A 16,220-nucleotide genomic window follows, 5' to 3' on the forward strand; every position below is an offset into this window, starting at 1 on the left:
CTTCAAATCAAGATGTATTTTTTAATGTTGAAAAACTTTTCTGAATAACATTTCTGGAAATTCTTCAAAATAAGAGTACTTCACTCCTGTCAAATATTTGAAGGCTCCTCGTATATTACGTGTGTTTTACTGTATTTTGTTGGTGTAGGTTCAGTTTCAGGGAATGCACAAACTTTTATCAGGAATAATATTTTGTCGAAAAACCCGTCATAAGTAAGTTTCCCATATGGTACATACTTTGGGGATGACACTGTATCTTGCCACAATTAAAAAAAATAAAATAAAAATAACCAAGATTGGTTGATATGAAATAATTTGGAGAAATCTATTTCTGAATACCATACAGGGAGTTATTTTGCATACACAATGATGGAATTGCCTCTGATGCGTCTGGCTTACATATATATGTCAAAACAATTTTGAATTTTCATTTTCAACACTCCATTGACATGTGTTGAAAAAAAATCAAGAAATCAAAATTAATTAGAATATAGACTTGAATTTTGTTCATTTCTGAAGACGAAACGTTGAGATTGGTATTGTATAATTTCTTAGCTCCTTCGTTGATAGTCAATACTTTGAATTCACGCAGACACATATTGGAGTCAACTGAGAAGTTTGTCCTTTCCATACAATTTTCATATTTTTCAGATTTTGGAAGGTGAAAATACCCAAAGAAGGTCAATAAAAAACCTTGTAATTATTTCACTTTCCCCGGGCTTGAACTGTAAGCCAGAATAATGTTTAATTTATGTAAAGATCTGCAATCTCATACATATGTAAATAACCAAACTGAAAGTAATAATTATTTCAATACATTGAAATTTTTCGTGTGGTGAATAGTTCAAATTCATGCAATGCTAACTTTCAAGCTGGATATTTCTTACCGTATATAGGCCTCTGTGGATAGGATTCATGCAGATAGTGTTGATTATGCCATGCAATTTTTTCACTACTTTTTAACGATTTCAATGTCAAATAATACATTTTATATGTTCTCAACTTACCATAAAGAGCAAACAATTTTCCAAGCTTGTCATTAATATTTCAAATTTTGGCTTGTTATTTTAGAAGGTCTGTAAACATAAGTACTCAGTTCGTGAGACTGTCATTAAGTACAGTTTTTGACACCGAATTTATTATATTGAAAAAATATTGATTTCAACCTATTTCTTGATTCTCTCTAATATTTAATTGTTGAGAGATGAATGTGAATTTGATACAGACATCCCCATTCGAAAAAGTACATCCTGATTGGGATTTCCACAATAATAAATATAGTTCAAAAAAACTACAAAACACGCTTTTATAGCATATGAAACTAAAAAGTAAAAAATTAATATAGTTTGAAAAAACTAAAAGACACTTCTTTAAAGAACATCGAACTGAAAAGTTGAAAATATTTTTTTTAAATAAGCTTGAAACGATAACAAACGAAACATACAATTTTTATTGTGAAACAAGCGACGGGCGCTTGATATGCAAAAAATATGACAAAAAGCGCCCATGATTTTTTCACAATAATATAGTATTTTTCGTTCACTATCGTTTTAAGCTTATTTAAAAAAAATATTTACAACTTTTTAGTTCGATGTTCTTTAGAAGCGTGTTTTTTAGTTTTTTTAAGCTATATTAATTTTTCCCTTTTTAGTCCGATTTATCGTCAAAAATCAAAATTTTTCAAGTTCTATTCAATAGTATTATAAATCTTTAACAAACGGCACACGAATGTGAAATTCTCAAACAACATAATAAAGTTTGAGGTCTTGAATTCTATAGCAATCCAACAAAAAGCGGACAGCTGTAAAATTTGTTTCGGAGTAAAGAGAAAATTTGATGTTTCAATTTGAAGTTTCATTCAAAATAGTAATGAACCAAAAATATTTTTTTTCAAATCAATTTTTTGATTTGATATGTATATCAACCTCAATTCTAATTTTTCCATTTTTTGAAATATTTAAGTAGGTAACTGAATTGTTTAGGTGTACAATTTACGTCATTGTTGAAATCCATATTCTGGTTTGCTTTCAAATAATCAAATTAGATTTTGAAATGTATCTTCCGTTTCATTCAAAACTTTTTTCTGTACTGAATCACTGGTAATTGAAAATATTTAAATATCTGAATATTTCATCTGTAGCACAAAATTTCACTCATAATTTTTAAAATATGTTTTTTATTTTGATTTTCTTTTGAACAACCTATCAAGGAGGTTACATACAGCGCCATCTGTCCGCGAGTAGTTCAAGAAACATAAAGGAGGTTTGTACAACGCCATCTGCTCGCGAATAGTTCAAGAAATATCAAGGAGGTTACCTCCAGCGCTATCTGCCCGCGAATAGATCAAGCAATAATGCCGATAATTCTGCCAATACAGATCCCGAGCTTGAGAGTTACAAGCAAACAGATATACATACAAACAAACATATATACATACATACAGGTAAAGCTAATATAAAGCATGTAAAAATTGTTACCGTTTTATGATTTTCGAATATATGAACTGAAAAAATGCAAAAACCTGTCAACCACCAAACAAACAAAGTTATTTCGATAGAAATTACTAATTATAATGTTTCTACCTATTTAAATGAATAAAATTACCTTCGCAAAATCCAAACATCGCCGACCCTGTCTGCAAATTTAGGAAAACCTTTTTATCCTTTAAAAAACCTTTCCAAGAACTGAGATCCGATGATATTACTCCCGGTGTAAAATTTTTTCCATCTGAAAGATCTTCAACATCTGTGTAACGTTCTATATACCCACCACCTTTCAAATACATGCAGCCTTCTGAATCGAATTGTCTCTTTTCTTCAGTTATCACTTTGCTGGTGCTCATTTGATTGAGAACTACATCAACTTCATTTGGAGTGGCAGTTTCTGCTCGAGAATAGCTCATGAAATCTTCCTCAGCGGATGTTGCCATATCCTCAGTATCTGTACATATAGGACTTGGTATAACTTCGTCAAACTTTTTCATATGACTGTTCACCAATAATCGTTCTTTTGGAGAAAAAGGGCCAGATCCATCTTTGGACATGACTGTAGCCCCTCCCATTTCTCTCAGATGTTGTGGGGTACAAGACAATGGCCTAATGGCGCTATGGAACGTTTCTTCATCAGATGATACCATGTCTTCTATGTCAGTTGTTCCAACAAGAGGTGGCATGTTGATCATTGGCGAAAGGCTACGAAAATTTTCTTCATTTCCATCACTGAGAAAAATATCTTCTGAATCTGTTAATCCTCCTGTGTTTGCATTTGATTGTACAGCCAGCTTGTTTTTTTCAGAAAGGAATTTTTCATGCATATACTTCAACTTTGGTGCTCTTCGACGTTTGTGACTATCCAGTACAATTTCTTCTGTATCCGTCAAAGCATCATAACTTTCATTTTTCGCGTCGGCATTAGACTCGCGTGGGATTTTTTCTAGTTCATTCACCATACCACAGTCCTGAAACGAAAATTCAGGAGCATTGTTCGTTCTGGGGCTTTCGATATCTTCCTCTTCTTGTGAAATAATCTCATCGTCTGTTGATAGAGATACGCTTTCATAATTTGCATCATCCCTTGGAGAATCATCTTCAAGCGGAAAAATTTGTATGGTAGGAAGAGATTCGTTTTCCTTTAAAATGACCAAATTACGAACTGGAGGTGGTAAGTCCACTTCCGGTAAATCTACAACGGAATTGGGATATTGTAGTTCTTCCTCATCTGTGGAGCATACTGATTGTTTCGAGAAAGCTACTGGAATTTTTCCTGAGTGGTCTTCATCGTCAGAACTGTCTATATTTTCACAATCTGTTATAACATCCTCAGTGCTTACAGGTACCAACAGAGCTGCTGTAGTTTTTGTGTCGTTGTTGAGTCTAATACCGTAATTGGAGAGTGATGTTTTAGCTGTTTTCATAACACCTCTATCATCCGTTTCATAGTTCTCCAGATCGGTGTTGCTACGATTATCAGTAGTGTCACATACATTCACCTCGACTTTATAGTTCACTTCATCTTTAGAAGAACTATGAACTTCTGTTGTTTGGCTATAACCAGCCGCCATTTCCTCAAGTTTTGCTTCAAATGCCAAATCATCTTCAAAGTCACTTGTTGGATTGGTAGCACCCTCAGACATACCATCTAAGTCTTCCGTATCGGTAAGAAAATTGGTGTCGAATTCAGGAATGTTCAGAATAGTTTTATTCTTATCAGCAATTTGTTTACAAATCGGAAATCGTAGGTGAAATTCCTCTTCATTGTCTGAATCATATGCCAATGACTGGCTCTTTGTTTTCAGCTGTCTTCCCAATATCCTACGTTTACCAACTCGATTGTTGAACTTTGCATCGTCTTCAGAAATCTCTAAATCTTCCACGTCTGTAATCGACTGATGACGACTTGATTTATGTCTACGCCGTCTTTGTTTAGCCTTCTTTGAAGATTGTGTTCCATCATCCGAGAGCAACACTTCAACATCGGTTAGTTCGGACAAATTCGGAGACAGAGATAGGGTATTCAAAAATTGGTTATTATTTTGTGTTGTATCAGAATCATTCGAATCAGAAAGGCTTACATTGGGTATTGGTGTCAATAGTCCCGTCGCAGACTTGTTGGTTTTTTCTGTGATATTCAAATTTTCGACGTTGTAGGTGTTCAAATCTACACTATTCTCCTGAACCTCTTCATATTTCAATTCGGAATCAGTGTCATAGAATTCTTCATCAGTAAAATTATCCAACACTTTGTATTCCTTTCCATCATTCCCGTTTCTTTGGGAGGTTGACATTTGCATCCTTAGTTTCTTATTGCCTTTTGAAGTTTTCATCTGCGTTTTAAATGACTCTTCAAAGGTTCCTCCTTCCAAGTCCATGTCTTCAATCGATATGGGTTTGGCGTGTTCTACTATATTTCCGTCGAATTCATCATCCTCGGATGCTTCAAAATCTTCAAGATCTGTTAGATATTCATTCTGATTCAATTTGATTTTCAGTTTATTTTGGATTCTGGGTAAGCTGTTTCTTGGGTTAATCTCCCCATCGTACAAATCTTCAACGTCGGTTAGAGCATCCGATAAGTTCATGTGAATATCACTTTCTACTCCTTCAACTTCCTGGGTTATAGCGATTTCCGGTATATTCATATTCAAAGACATTTCGTTTATATTATTTTGAGTGGTCGGCAGCAAGTCGATTCTCCTCGTTGAATTCTGGAATACCCTGTATAATAATCATATATGTTTATTCAACAACACAAATAATGTACCATGTATCCCTTACTGCGTTTTTTTGAAAAGACAGAAGACAAAATTGGAAACCATACATATATAGAGAACACAGATTCAAGCCAGTTTTGTTACTCATTTCAGTGAAATAACTCAGATACAACTGACGAAAATATTGCATATTTGAGTGACGTTTCTTACATACCAGGATTCACACGTTAAAATGTAAGATCTCCTTAATTTTTAGTTTGCACAATTATCTTTTCACTGAGTGGTATCATTCGCGTGGGGGTGCAGAACTTTCAAGCAGAAAATGACTGATATAACAAATTGCCAACAACATATATGAAGCAAAAACTAGCCATTGAAATAATTCAAAGAGAAAAAATTTCAGAGTGAAAGATTAATTTTGGATTAAAATTTTCTAGAAGAAATGGAATTGCAAAAATATTTCCTGAAATTTAAAACCAGACTGAAGTCTCGATGACAATCTGACCTATATTTTTGTAGCAGCAGTGAAAGAGAAGCCACATCACCAAAACGTTTCGGCAAAACTGATTTTTTTTCTGTAATAAACCACAATTATAACATATGTCTTCTTTTTCAACGAAAGTATGGATAACTTTAAAAATATGAGAATTGGAGAGTTGAATGAGGACAAAGTTCTTCAAGCTTTGTGAACAAGTGGAAACAATTCACGATATCAGGACCGGGTTAGGAAATATGGGGCAGAAAGCAAATTCGTGTTTTATGATGCTGTTTGAAAAAATATTGGAAAATGTTTCGATATTTCGTATTCTTTATACTATTATCAAGTTCTTTTTCTAAATACAGGAATTTATATTTTATTGAACATTCTCAACCACTTTTTTCCTGAATACAGTGACATAATGAAATTTATCCCAAGAACATTTTTATTCCGCATATTTTAAAGAAATGTCTGTTATCCGCTAGAAAATGATGGACTGTATCACATTGCCGTTTCCAATTTCCTATCAACTACAGTATTTTTGTCTCATTCAACCAATATATCTATATCTCTACCCAGAATTCAAATGACAGAAGTGAGGTTTCAGTAGTTTATTGTCTTTCTGAAGGTGTTTACACCATTTGTTTTTATCAGTGCCTTTTTTTGATTTTTAGTTTTCAAGTAATGAGGAAGGGTCTTTAATAATTTAAATGAGAGCCAATGAATAACAGTAATAATGCAAATGATAATAGTCTGGAAGTAATTTTTCAACAGTTTGGCTTCTTCCTGATACAATTGTAATTAATAGAAGACTGGTATAGTCGAAGTGAACGATATTGTGCACTCTTAAAGTTGGTGGCATTCTCAAAGGCTAAAAAAAAAGCAATACATAGAAATGAACCGGCAGCAAACTAATCGACGTGGACTGTTGACTTGGCGGTTCGTATTAGATAATTTTTAGTTTGATGATTGGCTGAAGAGTCATTCAATTAAATTTGAAGTCATGTTACGGTGACGAATAGTCATTGGGAAATGGGGTGATGATTATCGCCGTCGTGTTCAAATTACTTGAAATGTTTGTTATCTGTTTAAAATGTGGCGTCCTTGGACAAATACTAATAGTAATAATGAGTCTGAAAACAGCGCAGACTTTTTCCAGTGTAGTGATTCCAACGGCGATGGTGAACAATGCAAAAAAGAGATACCAGTAAATGAGATTCGGATGCATTCGAATATTGAAACACAAAGAGTATGTTTCAATGTATATGAGAATCTATATCTCAAGTTTGGTTTCAAAGAAAACAAACTATTACAAGCAACATCAGATTTGACCGAAATTCCTTTCTCAACAGTACGTGAAATAGTCAAAAACAAACCTTATGAACGAAAGACGAGATGTGATACAGGATTACCAAAACCTTTTGATGTTCATCTAATAAAATCATTAATATACGACTGTTACAAAAGCAATGAGATTCCTACAACTGAAATCATAAGAAAGAAATTGAATACTTCCGGGCATAACGTGTGCTGATGTGAGAAAACTCTTCAGAATTGGATGAAGAAACTAGAAGTTAGATTTGAAACGATGAACAAACGTCAAGCAGTCATGGAGAGCAGAAGAAGAGTGGAATTGCGTAACAAATACTTGGAACAAATAACTAACTATAATCAAGAACAACGGCAAAGTTTTTATTTGGACGAAACTTGGTATGACACTCACGAAACATTTACGAAAGGGTGGACTGATTGTTCGAAAAAGTGTACGCCTAACATGCCTGCAAACAAAGGATCGCGACTTATCATTGTGCATTGCGAAAGAAGTAAGGGATGGGTTGAGGAATGCAATGCTGACTATCATAAGAACATGGAGGCTAATATTTTCGACGAATGGTTTGTGTAATAGTTCTTGACAACGCTTCCTATCATTCGCGACAAGTACCGAATAAAAATTCGAGAAAAGATGAAATACAAAGTATTTCAATGGATAACAATTTGTATTTTGAAGATTACTATACCAAAAACCAACTACTGGAAGTTTCGCAGAAAAAAACATTCGGAAAAGTGTATGACTTCCAGAATAATGCTGAAGAGTACAGACACACCATACTGAGACATCCCCCCCTATTTTTGTGTTATCAATCCCATCTAGTTGATTTGGGAAAAATTTAAAGAAAGCTTCAGGCGTGAAAATGATTTTTCAAAATTTGATAAGAAGGTGATAAAGCTAATTAAAGAAGTATCTAATATTACCGAAGAAGACTGGCAGAAAAAAATTAAAAAAGTAATTTTAGTTGAAAAAGAGTGAATGGAGATTGGACACTTTCATATTAATGGTGAAAATAAATTCATTATTGATTTAAATGAAGACAGTGATAGTGAATTAGGTAGGTTTCACTATATCGCTTACTTGAACTATACCAATGAAAACAAAATTGAATGACCGTTTGCACGCAATTTAATCCCATTGGTAACTCATTCGAATTTCCCCATGGAAGAGAATATTCAGGACTGATTGGAGGTCCTGAATAAATTTGCTTAAACGGTACCTTGTACACTCAGTCAGTCAACTACTCACCTTTGTACACTGGTTTCTGGAGATTCTGAAAAAGCAATTCTAATTCTAACATGCATACTATCTAGTTTGGGCATATTTATACGCGATTCACTATAAGCGTTACCTACACGACATAGGAGTTATACCTCTTTACGTGTGTCTATTCGAGAAGCCATGCTGTGGGATGACATCGCAATAGGTTCGGTCAACACGGATGAAGTGTTACCTTGTGCTCTACTCTCTTCTATTTGACCAAATTGGTACGTTCTTCTAGGGAGAGATACAACTTCTAAATCTGTTATCGGTGAAAGTTTTTCTTCTAACTTGATACTGGAAGATAATTCTCCAGGTTTCATTCCCTCGTATTGAGATAAAACCAACTTCCTTGGCAGCGACATCTCTTCTTCGATAGACAGTAATTCAGGTATGTCAGAGCAAGTTGTTACAAGATCCGATACCCGATGGCTTCTCTCGTGAATTGACTCAAGAGATCGCCTTTGTTTGGGTGATGTGGGTGACAAGGACTTGAATCGACCATTTGCGTCTGAGCTTACATCGTGATCTGAAGGAGAACTGGGAAGAGCAATTGATTCCGAGAGACTGGAATCAGTTGTGTCTATGAGTGATATCTCTGTTTCATTTCTTAAAGCCGACGCTACTCTCCGTATATTTTCATATGGTTGCCTATAAATTACTTCTATGGAACCTGTATGATTCTGGGTTCTAGTAAACACCTCAGATGTTACCAATTTATTCGCACCATTGGCAGATCTGATTCTGATTGGACTTCCTGGGAGAGAGGTTGGGCTAGTGCTTTCGCGACCTCCTTCACTGAGTTCGTGATATGTGGAAGGGGTAACACTCTGACTTCGAACTCTATCAGCAAATTGGACGGTTTTATCAAAGGACGGTTTGTCATGAGAATATTTCTTGATATGTTCAGTAACAACAGTACGACGTAGCTTTGTTGGGGATGGACTCGGTTTGGGACTTCCGATTCTGGGATAGATATCCCCCTTGTGGAATTTATTATCTGCCTCCAATATTTCTCCAGACTTGTGAACTTTCTCAATTTTAATGAGCTTATTTGAATCTATAGTCTTCAAATTTTTTCTTTCTTTCTCGGGTGAACTCAAAAAATGGTGCTGTTTCTTGATCTCTTCTAGTTTGGGTTTAGTGTGAGTAGATTTTATCGGAGACTTGTGCATGACAGTTGTTTTGCTTTGGATTCGATGTTGTGATTCAACTTTTTTCTGGGGTGTGCGATCAGGTTTGTCTTCTAACTTCTTTTTACTTCTAATTTTCTCATTATAGTTATCTATTTCGCGCTTGTCCTTAGTAATGCTCAGTTTAGTATCCTTTGCTTTACTATCGACTTTCATATTTCTCGACACAGTAGACATCATATAGCGATGAAAGCGATGATCATTTTTATGACTTTCCTTTGATTGTGAAAGACTTTCTTCGGTGAAACATTTCATCTTCATCTTTTCGTATTTTTTATTGGTTTCAGTTTCAGATAATTTTTCTGGGATAATATCAACTCTCGATATATTAACATTACCTTTTCTGGCAAGTTTTGGTATATTTGACGGTATTTTTCGTCCAGAGTCAACCCTACTACGTACATTTCGGTCAGTGAATGTTCCTTTCATTACTTTTTTGACAACTACATGAGTTGAAAGTTTTTCATCATCAGAACTAATATCAGCATCATCGTAATGCTTCGGTCGTTGAAGCTGTCTGCTCAGTATCCTTTTTTTCTCTGTTTCCTCTTGACTGACTTTTCGAACTTGCCTTGAATATTTTCTGGTTAACAAATCCTTGTTTATTCTTTTCGGAGTTTCCGGTGGTTGTAGATCATGCAGAGTTACCTCTAGAACATCGTCTTTCATAGTTATTTCAGGAATAGGAATATTATAACGACGTCCAATATCTTTCTTATCACCAGTTTTATTCTGTTGCGATTTTTCAACGATTGATAAGTGTGAGTCATTATCTGATAATATGTGATCCAGCTTCCTAGATGAATCACTCTCGGAAGATAAAGGTTCTGCGTCAGTTTCTGACAGTTTCGGTGATTCGCAATGGCTGCGAGAACTTCGAGGTTTTTTACTGATTTCATCAGTCGTTTCTACCAGTTTTTCAGATTGATGTTTATAAGAATCGCTTGTAGAATCTACTACTACTTTTAAAGGTGCCTCAAGCGGTTTAGCTACAAATTTACGTGTGGAAATGTCAATACCTTTCATTCTACTCCCATCTACATCATCACGTACTCCAACGGATTTTGTTCTGCTCACTGATGATGAGTCAGACTTGATACTGGTTGATTTGAATATCAAATCCTTATGGGATGTGAAGTTCGAAGATTTCTCTTTATGAGTAATACCTTTTTTAGGCAAGGATTTTCTGTCTGCAGACTGTTTTTCAGTTGAGGAACCAGATGAATGTGATATTATTCCATTTACTCCATTCGCTAATTGACGATCTGAGGTTTGTTTCTTTCGTACTATCTCAACCGATTTCTTAGGAGACTCAATTCTTTGAAATTGCTTCAAGGGTGGATACGATATTTCTTTGATTTTTGTCACTGATATAGTTGAACTTTTTTTTATGTCATGTTCTTCGATAATTGATTTTCGCCCTTTTGGTACCCTTTGTTCACTCATTGTCTTGATTTTGGATGATATAGGTTTTACACCAACCATAGACGTTGATTTAGAGCTTTCTCCTGTTGTGCTTTCCATCGAAGTTTTATCTCTTGTTTGTGTATATAACTTCAGATCTCCTCTTGGAACATTGGAAAACTTTTCTAAATGTGTTTTCGGTTTTGATTTGATATCTTTTTGGCTTTTAAGTGATTTCACCGCTCTTTCCGAGATATTAGAACGCGCCTGTTCCTTGGGAATTTCCCTTTGAATTGCCAGAGTTTCCAAAGGCATATCACTTCCTTTTCTTTCAATGATCTTTTTCCCTTTTTCCGATTCTCTAGAAAATTTTGTTTGTTTCTTATTTTTGGGTGCGGCTTTTGGTATGTGATATTTCTCACTATCTCTCTCTCCGAAGATTACGATTGTTTCAGCCGTTCCTGTTACTGTTGTCAATTTCTTAGATTTTTTTGAAAGTACTTCAGGTGATTTAGGTTTTTCTTCTAATTTCTTCTCGAAAATTTCATGAGTATCAACTTCATCTGTCATTGTTATTATATCTTTCTCAACTTTGTCCGAAAGCTGCATCTTCAGAATGGGAACAATTCTGTCAGACGGTTCTTGTGATTCGGATGACGCTACACTGGATCTCGTTTCTTTCGGTACAACACCTTCAATTTGGACTTCATGCGATTCATTTTCCCTCTCATATTCCTTTTCAATAACTTCATGACTTTTCACATCTTTCCTTGATGTTGTTATGCCTCCCTCAACTTTTTCCGTAGGCTGCTCATCCAAATCAAGAACCATTTTTTCAGATGGTTTTCCTTTGTCGACTTTCTCGGGTGAGGCTTCAGAGGATTCAAATTCTTTCAGAACAATATCTTGTTCTAGAACTTCAGGTGAGTTAGGTGCTTGTTCATATTTCATCTCGAGAATTTCATTGGTATCGACTTCATCTGTTATTGTTGTTAATTCTTTCTCGACATTTTCTGTGGTCTGTTTTTCCCAATCCGGAACCATTTTTCCAGATGGTTCTTCTTTGTCAGCTTTTTCAGACGAGAATACAGCAGATTCAGTTCCTTTCGGGATAATGACTTTTTTGAAGTCTCCTGGTGATTCAGGTACCTTTTCATATTTCTCTTCGATTATTTCAGAATTTCTGACATCTTTCGTTATTGTTGCTATGACTTCTTCAACCATTTTCGTGGGCTGTTTTTCCAAATCTGGAACCAGTTTTTCAGATTGTTCTTCTTTGTCAGCTTTTTCAGGTGAAACTAGAGCATATTCAGTTTCCTTCGAAACAATATGTTTTTCGAAGACTCCAGGTGATTCAGGTTCTTTTTCATCTTTTTTCTCGATGAATTCAAAAGTTTTGACTTCTTCATTTATTGTTGTTATGACTTCAACCTTCCCCATGGGCTGTTTCTCCGAATCTAGTATTATTTTTTCGAAAGTTTCTTTCTTATCTCCTTTTTCGGGTGAGGCTACAGCAGATTTAGTTCCTTTCGGAAAAATATATTTTGACAAAAACTCAGGTGATTCAGGTTTTATTTCATCTCCTTTTACAATAACTTCCTCAACCTGTTCCGTGAGCTGTTTTTCCACATTTGGATACAGTTTTTCAGATGGTTCTTCTATGTCAGCTCTTTTAGGGGAGACTACGGCAGATTTAGTTTCTTCCGGAACAAAATGTTTTTCTACGACTTCAGGTGAAACAGGTTTCATTTCATCTTTCTTTTCAATAACTTCAGGAGTTTTGACTTCTTTTGTTATAGTTGTTATGTCTTCCTCAACCTTTGCCGAGGGCCGTTTCTCCAAATCTGGAACAAGCTTTTCAGAAGGTTTTTCTTTGTCAGCTTTTTCAGGTGAGACTACAGTAGGTTTAGATTCTTCCAGAATTATTTGTTTTTCTACAACCTCGGGTGATTCAGGTTTTATTTCATCTTTCTTTTCAATACCTTCAGGAGTTTTCACTTCTTTTGTTATTGTAGGTATGACTTTCTCAACCTTTTCCGTGATCTGTTCCTCCAAATCTGGAACAAGATTTTCAGAGGGTTCTTCTCTGTCAGCTTCTTCAGGTGAGACTACAGAAGACTTAGTTTCTTCCGGAACAATATGTTTTTCTACATCCTCAGGTGATTCAGGTTTCATTTCATCTTTCTTTTCAATAATTTCAGGAGTTTTGACTCCTTCTGTTATTATTGTAATGACACCCTCAACCTTTTCCGTGGGCTGTTTCTTCAAATCTGGAACCAGTTTTTCACATGGTTCTTCTTTGTCAGCTTTTACAGGTGAGAGTACATTAGGTTTAGATTCTTCCGCAAAAATACGTTTTTCCACAACCTCAAGTGATTCAGGTTTTATCTCATCTTCCTTTTCCAAAACTTCAAGAGTTTTGACTTCTTTTGTTATCGTGGTAATGACTTCCCCAACCTTTTCCGTTGGCTTTTTCTTCAAATCTGTAACAAGCTTTTCAGAGAGTTCCTCTTTGTCAGCTTTCTCAGGTGAGACTACAGAAGACTCAGTTTCTTCCGGAACAATATGTTTATCTACAACCTCAGGTGATTCAGGTTTCATTTCATCTTTCTTTTCAATAACTTCAGGAGTGTCGACTTCTTTTGTTATAGTTGTTATGTCTTCCTCAACCTTTTCCGAGGGCTGTTTCTCCAAATCTGAAACAAGCTTTTCAGAGGGTTTCTCTTTGTCAGCTTTCTTAGGTGAGACTACAGGAGACTCAGTTTTTCCCGGAACAATATGATCTTCTACAACCTCAGGTGATTTAGGTTTTATTTCATCTTTCTTTTCAATGACTTCAGGAGTTTTGACTTCTTTTATTATAGTTGTTATGTCTTCCTCAACCTTTGCCGAGGGCTGTTTCTCCAAATCTGGAACAAGATTTTCAGAGGGTTCTTCTTTGTCAGCTTTTTCAGGTGAGACTACAGACGACTTAGTTTCTTCCGGAACAATATGTTTTTCAACAAACTCAAGTGATTCAGGTTCCATTTCATCTTTCTTTTCAATAACTTCAAGAGATTTGACTTCTTTTGTTATAGTTGTTATGTCTTCCTCAACCTTTTTCGTGGGCTGTTTCTTCAAATCTGGAACCAGTTTTTCACATGGTTCTTCTTTGTCAGCTATATCAGGAGAGACTACAGAGGACTTAGTTTCTTCCGGAACAATATGTTCTTCTACAACCTCAGGTGATTCAGGTTTTATTTCATCTTCCTTTTCAATAACTTCAGGAGTTTTGACTTCTTTTGTTATAGTTGTTATGTCTTCCTCAACCTTTTCTGAGGGCTTTTTCTCCAAATCTGGAACAAGCTTTTCAGAAGGTTCCTCTTTGTCAGCTTTTTCAGGTGAGACTACAGGAAACTTAGTTTTTCCTGGAACAATATGTTCTTCTACAACCTCAGGTGATTTAGGTTTTATTTCATCTTTCTTTTCAATAACGTCGGGAGTTTTGACTACTTTTGTTATAGTTGTTATGTCTTCCTCAACCTTTGCCGAGGGCTGTTTCTCCAAACCTGAAACAAGCTTTTCAGAGGTTTCCCCTTTGTCAGCTTTTTCAGGTGAGACTACAGGAGACTTAGTTTTTCTCGGAACGATATGTTCTTCTACAACCTCAGGTGATTTAGGTTTTATTTCATCTTTCTTTTCAATAACTTCAGGAGTTTTGACTTCTTTTGTTGTAGTTGTTGTGTCTTCCTCAACCTTTTCCGAGGGCTGTTTCTCCAGATCTGAAACAAGATTTTCAGAGGGTTCTTCTTTGTCAGCTTTTTCAGGTGAGACTACAGAAGACTTAGTTTCATCCGGAACAATATGTTTTTTAACAAACTCAAGTGATTCAGGTTCCATTTCATCTTTCTTTTCAATAACTTCAAGAGATTTGACTTCTTTTGTTATAGTTGTTATGTCTTCCTCAACCTTTTTCGTGATCTGTTTCTTCAAATCTGGAACCAGTTTTTCACATGGTTCTTCTTTGTCAGCTATATCAGGTGAGACTACAGAGGACTTAGTTTCTTCCGGAACAATATGTTCTTCTACAACCTCAGGTGATTCAGGTTTTATTTCATCTTCCTTTTCAATAACTTCAGGAGTTTTGACTTCTTTTGTTATAGTTGTTATGTCTTCCTCAAACTTTTCCGAAGGCTGTTTCTCCAAATCTGAAACAAGCTTTTCAGAGGGTTTCTCTTTGTCAGCTTTCTCAGGTGAGACTACAGGAGACTCAGTTTTTCCCGGAACAATATGTTCTTCTACAACCTCAGGTGATTTAGGTTTTATTTCATCTTTCTTTTCAATAACTTCAGGAGTTTTGACTTCTTTTGTTGTAGTTGTTGTGTCTTCCTCAACCTTTACCGAGGGCTGTTTCTCCAAATCTGAAACAAGCTTTTCTGAGGGTTCTTCTTTGTAAGCTTTTTCAGGTGATTTAGGTTTTATTTCATCTTTCTTTGCAATAACTTCAGGAGTTTTGACTTCTTTTGTTATAGTTGTTATGTCTTCCTCAACCTTTGCCGAGGGCTGTTTCTCTAAACCTAAAACAAGCTTTTCAGAGGTTTCCCCTTTGTCAGCTTTTTCAGGTGAGGCTACAGGAGACTTAGTTTTTCCCGGAACAACACGTTTTTCTACAAGGTCAGGCGATTCAGGTTTTATTTCATCTTTCTTTTCAATGACTTCAGGAGTTTTGACTTCTTTTGTTACAGTTGTTATGTCTTCCTCAACCTTTTCTGAGGGCTTTTTCTCCAAATCTGGAACAAGCTTTTCAGAAGGTTCTTCTTTGTCAGCTTTTTCAGGTGAGACTACAGAAGACTCAAGTTCTTCCGAAACAATATATTTTTCTACCACCTCAGGTGATTCAGGTTTCATTTCATCTTTCTTTGCAATAACTTCAGGAGTTTTGACTTCTTTTGTTATAGTTGTTATGTCTTCCTCAACCTTTGCCGAGGGCTGTTTCTCCAAACCTGAAACAAGCTTTTCAGAGGTTTCCCCTTTGTCAGCTTTTTCAGGTGAGACTACAGGAGACTTAGTTTTTCCCGGAACAACACGTTTTTCTACAAGGTCAGGCGATTCAGGTTTTATTTCATCTTTCTTCTCAATGACTTCAGGAGTTTTGACTTCTTTTGTTACAGTTGTTATGTCTTCCTCAACCTTTTCTGAGGGCTTTTTCTCCAAATCTGGAACAAGCTTTTCAGAAGGTTCTTCTTTGTCAGCTTTTTCTGGTGAGACTACAGAAGACTCAATTTCTTCCGAAACAATATATTTTTCTACCACCTCAGGTGATTCAGGTTTTATTTCATCTTTCTTTTCAATAACTTCAGGAGTTTT

The 16,220-nt window shown here is 35.6% G+C and overlaps 2 protein-coding genes across 18 annotated transcripts in view; both read right to left on the reverse strand.

The window, feature by feature from the left end:
* The window catches only part of LOC111504733 (uncharacterized), a 398,322-nt gene that overhangs the window by 45,857 nt on the left and 336,245 nt on the right, over nucleotides 1-16,220 (reverse strand). The gene's annotated exons all lie outside the window — the stretch shown is intronic.
* Nucleotides 8,385-16,220, reverse strand: part of LOC141483957 (uncharacterized) — a 51,427-nt gene continuing 43,591 nt past the window's right edge. The window contains exon 10 of the mRNA XM_074179097.1: nucleotides 8,385-16,196. Within this exon, the coding sequence (XP_074035198.1) occupies nucleotides 8,385-16,196 (7,812 nt within the window). The remainder of the gene's footprint in view (nucleotides 16,197-16,220) is intronic.

The sequence above is a fragment of the Leptinotarsa decemlineata genome, unplaced genomic scaffold, assembly GCF_025532065.1.
Source record: "Leptinotarsa decemlineata unplaced genomic scaffold, Ldec_3_MD MMD2_tig00004307_RagTag_RagTag, whole genome shotgun sequence".
Taxonomy (NCBI): domain Eukaryota; kingdom Metazoa; phylum Arthropoda; class Insecta; order Coleoptera; family Chrysomelidae; genus Leptinotarsa; species Leptinotarsa decemlineata.